Source organism: Miscanthus floridulus, chromosome 6 (genome assembly GCF_019320115.1).
Source record: "Miscanthus floridulus cultivar M001 chromosome 6, ASM1932011v1, whole genome shotgun sequence".
In the NCBI taxonomy this organism is placed as follows: Eukaryota; Viridiplantae; Streptophyta; class Magnoliopsida; order Poales; family Poaceae; genus Miscanthus; species Miscanthus floridulus.
Window position 1 is genome coordinate 115,144,962 of NC_089585.1, and position 8,005 is coordinate 115,152,966.

Below are 8,005 nucleotides of genomic sequence, written 5' to 3' on the forward strand. Positions count from 1 at the left end.
TACATCAAGGTTACAAATACTTACAGCTTGGAAGCATGGAATGACATGGCGAAGGAGCGTCTCTCGACCGCGTGTCCACGTGCTCGGCGGGTTCCACCGGGTCTTTTCCACAACCAGTACTGGCGTCGAGGTTTGGTGCTCGACACTTCCTCGCTTGTCCTCTGTGTTGCAGAGGTCGGTGATGCGATCCACTGCTGGCATAGAGGACCATCCTGCTCATCGACTCCATTTGTCTCCTCTTTCGAGGGACGAGTCAGAAGATGGCCTGATGATGTTTGCTGGCCGCCGGCGCTTGCCAGCAGCCCTGGCCATTTGCCTTCGCCCCAACCCTGAGTACCGCCCAGTCGACGTCTTTGGTCCTGGCACTGGTCTAGGCGGTTGGGCCAGCAACTTGTGGCCAATCACACTAGGGGGTGGAGACACGAACACTGCTGCCCGGTCACGACCATTACTCTGGGAAAATAGAGGCGAAAACACAGTCAAATTTGTTACAACAAACTCTACTGTACAAGGAAGTATAATTTACCTTTGGGGGAGGTCGGGCCAGATTGAAGGCATGCTCAATGTCGCTTAAACAGGACATAATTGGGATCAGCTAAGTTGAATAGCTCCCCAATCCTCGCCTGACTTCGATCTGTCAGAGCCTCTTTCCTGGTCCTAGTTGGATCTACGCTCCCCCGGTATTCATATCTAGGATGTACCCTCTTCTAGCAGGGCTAGATCCTTTGGCTGATGAAGTTCCTGACCATACTTGGACCATCCAGCTTTCCCCACGGGATCATCCCAAGTAGTTCTGCGATTTGCTCCAAGTGCTCGGGCTTCTCCGACCAGCTATTCTTCTTCTCCGGAATCAACCCCACGTCGCACAGGGTGATCGTGTTCGGCACTTTGCGGATGTAGAACCACTTCTTGTACCATTCATCCAGTGAGGTGTTCCAGGGGCAGTGCAAGTACTAGGCCTTCATACCATCACGCAGATTGAGGTATATGCCTCCGGCTATCTTCGAGCCGCTACTCCCTTTCTTCCGCAGACAGAATAGATGGCGAAAGAGGTTGAAATGGGGCTGGAAGCCACCATAGGCTTCGCAAAGATGGATGAAGGTGGAGACAAGAAGAATTGAGTTGGGATGCAGATTGCAAATCCCAATCTCGTAATACAAGCAGAGCCCCTGAAGGAAAGGGTGCACTGGAACCCCAAAACCCCGCTTGAAGAAATCCTCAAAAACCACAATCTCACCTGGTTGTGGATCGAGGAAGCTTTCTCCTTCCGGCACACGCCATCCCGCGAGTGCCTTGTTGTGGAGCACTCCCATGGTGATGAGGTCTTCGATGGTCTGCTCATTGCTCCTTGACTTCCACTACTCCTTCGCCATGACTCCGCCTTTCTTCTGGGCGTCTCTCTTCGCCATTAATCTACCCTTGCTAAAGGGGTGGATGCGGTGGAGGGGGGATTGGTGATGATTTTCGAAGGAATAGGGTTCGGCAAGAGGAAGAAGGTTGCGGCGGCGAATGACAATGGGGATCGGTAAAAAGTAACTTACCAGTTCTATATTATAAATAACCAAGAGCTCCGTCATTTCGTCCGCCTGAGATTCTTGGGAGACGTGCGCACGCGCCGTAGACGGTTGTTTTCACAACCTCGAGATCTATGCCAATAAACGCGCCGCTTCGTTACCAGTGTATGCGCCTCTTCGTTGATAGTGTGAGAGGGCCCACACTGACGCACCTCCATATAGGTGCCAAGCGACTGTTTGCTAGAAAAAGCAAGAAGACAGAGTGACATGTTATACCCGTCTGCTTTTTTGACCAGACGTGTCAGATTGGACTTGACAGAGTAAGGAGATAAATAAATACACCAAATAATAATACAAGCGGCGTTCGTTTTTTCGCTGCATGTCTTGTGCTCAAGGTTGGACCAGACCACTACTGTGATCGAGGACTGCCTAGACCACTGCTGTGCTCGGAGACTGCTCAGACCACTGCCGTGCTCGGGGACTGCTCCGACCACTGCCGTGCTTGGGGACTGCTCCGGCTACTAATGTGCTCAGGGACTGTCCAGACCACTGCTCGAAGATCGCTTTCCTTGGCTACATGTGATTTGTACTCACATATAGTTGAGGGACATTTATTTAGACCTTGCTACAAGGCTCATACTTTGCCTTCCAGCAAGCTCGGGGACTATATCGGTACGATGCACCTGCCAGTGCATCTCGTATCGCCTACACGATGATTGGATTCTTAACTTTAATAGAAATTCTTTTTTAGACCCTGGCACCACATGCCTGCGTCACCTACTACCAGGCTCAGGGACTAAGTGGGCACACTTCACCTTGCGGTGAACGTGTTTATTTAATCGACCCTTATGCTTTGACTGATTGTAAGGATTACTATCGTGCTTGGGGACTGTCCAGACCACTGCTCGGAGATCGTTTTTCTCGGCTACATGTGATTTGTACTCACATACAGTTGAGAGACATTTATTTGGACCTTGCAACAAGGCTCATACTTCACCTTCCAACAAGCCTGGGGACTACATCGATACGATGCACCTGCCGGTGCATCTCGTATTGCCTGTACGACAATTGGGTCCTCAACTTAACTGGGAATTCTTTTTAGACCCTGGCACCACGTGCCTACGTCACCTACTACCAGCCTCAGGGACTAAGTGGGCACACTTCACCTTGCGGTGAATGTGTTTGCTTTTCGACCACTACACCTCTGATGATCAAGGATGCTACGCTTCAAGATTCACTTACATTTCTTTTCAGAAATACAAGTGGGCACACTTCACAGGATGGAAATCTTTTTCTTTTTTCTTAAGAACACCATACATTCTTCGGACAACCTACTTCTCCAGCAACAATGGTGGTCAGGGATGTCAAGGACTCAAGCCTTACTTGTTGGAGAAGGTAAAAATGGCGTGTCGCAGCATAATACATGGTGCTTGGGGACTAGCTGTGGAGGTATTAACCCCTATACCCTTACGACTAGGCTTGGGCCAACCCGGATCAGTGGGTCTAGTCCACTAAAAGATGACATGTAGCCCGGCCAACCTGATCGGAGTCCCGCGCAAGGAGTCAAGGCAGATTTGGCGATCAAGCAAGATCCTGGTCGGTTAGAATAGGAATCCTTATCCGGCCATATATGGCAATTGTAACTGGCTAGGATTAGTTTCCAGATCTATAACCCTGCCCCCCCAGACTATATAAGGTGGGCAGGGGACCTCTCTAAAAAACATCTCTCATTGACATACAGCAATACAATCAGACGCAGGACGTAGGTATTATGCCTTCTTGGCGGCTGAACCTGGATAAAACCTCGTGTCTGTCTTGGGTCACTATCTTGTTTGAGGTTTGCGCATCTGTCTGCCGACAATCTACTACCTTGGGCATACCCCTAGGTAGACTGCCGACCATATTTTGTCGACACCAAGTTAGTATGCTCCTATGAGGGATGCCAGTACTATGCGCGGTAGATGCACCTCTCGGCCTAGGCCCTCCAAACCATCCCCATTACATGGCCGTTTGCCGTGTGGGGGCTCAACATGGTCGGGCCTCTGCAGAAGGCCCCCAGAGGCTACACCCATCTACTGGTAGCAATCAATAAGTTCTCCAAGTGGATCAAGGTTTGCTCGATCGATCAAATTAAATCTGAGCAAGCGGTGCTGTTCTTCACGGACATCATCCATAGGTTCGGGGTTCCGAACACCATCATCATCGACAACGGGACACAGTTCATTGGCCAAAAATTCTTGACATTCTGCGACGACCACCATGTCCATGTGGCCTGGTTGGCCGTAGGACACCCAAGGACAAACGACCAAGTAGAACGTGCTAACGGCATGATCCTACAAGGCCTCAAGCCAAGAATTTACAACCGATTGAAGAAATTTGGCAAGAAATGGCTCGCTGAACTCCCGTCGGTCATCTAGAGCCTAAGGAACACTCCAAGCCAAGCCACAGGGTTCACACCTTTCTTCCTAGTCTATGGAGCTGAGGCTATCCTCCCCACTGACTTGGAATATGGTTCCCCGAGGCTACAGGCCTACAACGAGCAAAGCAACCACACCACCCGCGAAGATGCCCTCGACCAACTGGAGGAAGCCAGAGATGTGGCGCTACTACATTCAGCCAAGTACCAGCAAGCCCTATGGCACTATCAGGCCCAGCGCATTCAAAGCCGAGAACTAAAGGTAGGCGACCTAGTGTTGAGGCTAAGGCAGAGCAACAAGGGCCGCCACAAGCTAACCCCGCCGTGGGAAGGACCATACATCGTCGCCCAAGTGCTGAAGCCTGGGACCTACAAGCTAGCCAATGAGAAGGGCGAAATCCTCACCAACGCTTGGAACATAGAACAGCTATGTCGCTTTTACCCTTAAATTTCCAAGCATTGTATACATCATTTCTCAAAATACAATTAAGAAGCGTTCTTCAGTTGCTCTAATTCCTCGAGAAACCCCCCTGAGCCCCATCACGGGCCTCGACAGTGCAATAACATCACAAGGGAGACACGGCTCTGCTTCTGCAGAACCGAGCCTCCCTCGGGGGCTAGATGGGGGACTCCCCCCTAAGTCCCATGCACCATTTTTAGTTGTTTTTTGAAAAAAAAAATCCTATGCCAAACTCTCTAGCACGCTCTGATGAATCGGTTGTGAAAAACCCAAGGACCAAAAGTCTGTCTTAGGGCCAGAAGGCTAGTAGAGTCATGAGACAGCCTATGCCTCCAAGCTATGGCACTCCCTCACCACCTTTCGCCCAAGGGGCGGCTTAGGTTCCAAAGAGGTTTTTTTGCAAAAGACATCTAATCAGAGACAACAGAGGGCAGAGGCTTGGAAATACAAGAAAAATGATTAAGATGCACGAGTACTTTAAAAAAGGCCTCGACGGCCACAATCGTTACGATACAAAAGTTAATCCCTATTCTATTTACATGGCCTCTTAGGCCCAGGTCAAGGCTCAGGGCCTCCAGCGTCAGCGAACGGCGGGGGAGGGACCACCTCATCTTCGAACAGCTTGGCCAGCACCATGCCAGGGCCCTCCACTGCCTCTATCAGCTTCGTGACCGCCTCGTCGGCCTCCTCGTCATCGTCGGGCAGGACGTAGCCATCGCTGATGGCCTAGAGGTCAACATTGATGTAGTGTGAGGTGACGACGGCCAGCGCGTGCTTGACACCCGTGTGCAGCGCTCCTTGGAGCCGCTTGCGCACTTGGCTGCTCAACGTGATCAGATGGCTCCTAAGGGAGCTGCCTGACTAAACCCCCTCGACCTCCAGGGCCTCGTAGGTGGTACAGGTGGCACCTTTCAGTGTATCGTGCTCCCTGATCTCAGTCTCGAGCACCGCCTGCACCATGATGGAAGCCTCGGCTGCCCGGGTGACCTCCGCCTCCAACTCTGCGCCATAGGAAATGGAATGGGGTTGAGTGCAAAGGAAAACAAGCCAAATAGGGACGGAAACCTATGGGACTCACCCTTGGCCTTCTGCTCCCAGCGATGGGCCTCGACCCGAGAGGCCTCAGCTTTCTCCTTCCAGCGCCGGGCCTTGACCCAGGAAGCCTAGGCCTTCTCCTTCAGGCGCTGGGCCTCGACCCGAGTAGCCTCGGCTACCCTGGAAGCCTCGTTCCCCAGCTCTACATCGCACCAGGGAGTTAGGGGCCGAATACAAGGAAAACAAACTAAATAAAGGGAACAAGACTCACCCTCGGCCTTCCCCCTCCAGACCACAGCCTCGGTCCGGAAGGCCTCAACCACCTTAAGGGCCTCATCCAAGGCGCCTTTCATCAGCTGGTGCGCACTTTGCTCCACCCCTAGCTGCCCAGCAAGGACCTTGCCCAAGGCCGTGGCTTCTTTAGCCTGGGACCTGAAGGCATCCCGATCACCGGCCACATAGGTCAGCTCCTCCTCCAACTCCTTGACCCGTGCCGCCAGAGGGGCGACCTGCTCCTAGGCCGTGGCCACCTCAACCTCCGCATCGGCACAATGAAGGCGGAGGTCCGCCACCTCTGCGCTCCGCGCCGACAGGAGCTCGTTGGCGTCAGCAAGAAGGCCCTTCTGCCGCTAAAGCTGGTCCTAGACATCCCTCTACCACTGGAGAAAGATTGACTTCCCAAGGGACCGGGTATCGAGCTCCTAGGCGAGCAGAACAGGGGTCATTCACTATGAGAAAACTCGGAAAAAGACGACACCACATGAGAAAAGAAAGCGTGAACCTGGGCAACTCCGGGCAGATTGTCGGCCACCACGGACAGCGCTGTCCGCAATGACTGCTCCACCAGCTGGCGGTATTGCTCGAAGGTGTCCTAGCGCCCGCCCTCGGTCGTGTCCTTGAGGGCGAACAAAGGCTTCGCCTCAGGGTCATCCTGGCTCTGCCATAGGACACGCGGGTGATCCCACCCGCGGGGCTCGGGTGGTACCCGCGCAAGGGCCGAGCTTCCCTCGCTTGGGGTCAGAACCGGCTGTTCCACGGTGCCGGCCACCTTGGCGTCGACCACCTCCTACGCCCGAGAAGTATCGTCGGAGGAGATCGGATGGACCTCCACCTCCCGGGCGCTCTCCCGCAACGACGGTGGGCCTTGAACCAAGGGTGCCACCGAGGCCTTCGCCGCCTTCATCTCCACTTCTTGGGCCGATAGCCTCGCCGCAATCACGTCGGCCTCGGTGGTACCGGGGGCTCCAGCCTTCACCATCGTGGCCTCGGTGGTCGCGGGGGCTTTGGCCCCCGCCGCTGCGGCCTCGGCGGTCCTGGGCACCCCGGCCTCTGTCGCCTCAGCCTCAGAGACCCTGGGGGCCCCGATCTCAGTGGCCTCGGCAACCGAGGGCACCTTGGCCCCATCTGACTCATGGGCCTCGCCCTTGCGGGGCGAAGGCGCTCCCTCCCCCGTCTGTGTCGGGGCCGCCTTAGTAGCCCCTCCTTGGGTCACCGACTCCTTTGGGTCAGCCCTCGCCAATGCCATGCCACGTTGTAGGGTGGCTTGGGCTTCCGCCACCCAATGGGTGATGGAGCTGGGGTTCACCTTGAGCGCCTTAAGGGGCGCCAAGGTGGGCACCTCCATAGGTCACTTCCGGCTAAGGACAAAACACTTACAGGGTCAGCACGAGACAAAAGAACGAACAGAAAACGCTGTAGCTCCACCAAAAATATGCTTACCTCGAGCAGGGCGGCAACTGCTTCGGCACGGTGACCCTCGTCTACAAAGGCGGTGGCGGTGGCAGAGGCACGGCCTCTATATCCGTCGGCGTCGGCTGGTCCTCAACGGACCCTGGCACCCCCTCGGTCCTCTACGGGGGTAGTTGCGTCGACCCTGCCGCCACCTGCTCCACCGCTGCCGTTGAGCCCACCGGGCTAGCGGCACGCTTTCCCAGCTCCCGCGCCTCGGGCGTGTCGGCCTCAGCCTCGAGGCGGGCGATTGCCATCCCCAGGGTAGCTCCTCCTCCTCCCCCTAGGAGTGCTGGGCTGCTTGCCGATGCCCTGGGCATCGTCTCCCCAATGTTAGGGAGATGGTCCAATGGACCCCACCCCATCTCACCCTCGTCATCTCTGTCCGAGGCATCCGTCGATAGCGACGGCGATGGGGACTCCTCCAATCGGAGACCATCCTTCCTTTGCTGCCAGCGGCGCTTATCTAGTTCCTCACGCGTGAGGATCTTCTTCGTGCGCTTCGCCACCTTGGCGTCCTTCTGCCTTTTCTACGCCTCGGCATGCGCCTGGTTGACCGCCCGCCGCTTCGCGTCCTCGAGAACAGGCGACGGGGAGGCTCGCACATCCCTCATCCCCTATAGGAATGGCAAACACGGGTAAGGGAATAAGAAACAATGAGAAACGGGGAGGCCTCGGTGGCTGTAGCGGCACGTGACTAACCAGCGAGAGGAACCCCTATGATGGGCGCATCGCAAAGGGGGTCAGGCCACCGCCCCTCAGCTTTGCCTCCACCGTCTCCCTCACCTGGCGAAGAATTTTCTCATAGGAAAGGGTGGAGGCAGACATCCGGATGCCCTCGATTGGCTCATC

At 55.1% G+C, this 8,005-nt stretch overlaps 1 protein-coding gene across 1 annotated transcript; it reads right to left on the reverse strand.

The window, feature by feature from the left end:
• Nucleotides 1–4,948: 4,948 nt before the first annotated feature.
• LOC136461061 (uncharacterized) lies at nt 4,949–7,049 on the reverse strand. The gene is made up of 4 exons (XM_066460525.1): nt 6,576–7,049; nt 5,697–5,850; nt 5,258–5,391; nt 4,949–5,116 (listed from the first exon to the last, which is right to left on the reverse strand). The coding sequence occupies exons 1-4, from the start codon at nt 7,047–7,049 to the stop codon at nt 4,949–4,951; spliced, it is 930 nt and encodes a 309-aa protein (XP_066316622.1).
• Between the last annotated feature and the right edge of the window lie 956 nt (nt 7,050–8,005).

Excerpts from the sequence above, each read along its gene's own strand:
- LOC136461061 (XM_066460525.1), bottom strand. The coding sequence starts at position 7,049 with ATGGAGGTGCCCACCTTGGCGCCCCTTAAGGCGCTCAAGGTGAACCCC. Across the intron at positions 5,851-6,575 it reads AGGCCTCGGTGGCACCCTTG|GCTAAAGAAGCCACGGCCTT; the intron begins GTTCAAGGCCCA and ends TTCAGGTCCCAG. Across the intron at positions 5,392-5,696 it reads CTGGAGGGGGAAGGCCGAGG|AGTTGGAGGCGGAGGTCACC; the intron begins GTGAGTCTTGTT and ends CCTATGGCGCAG.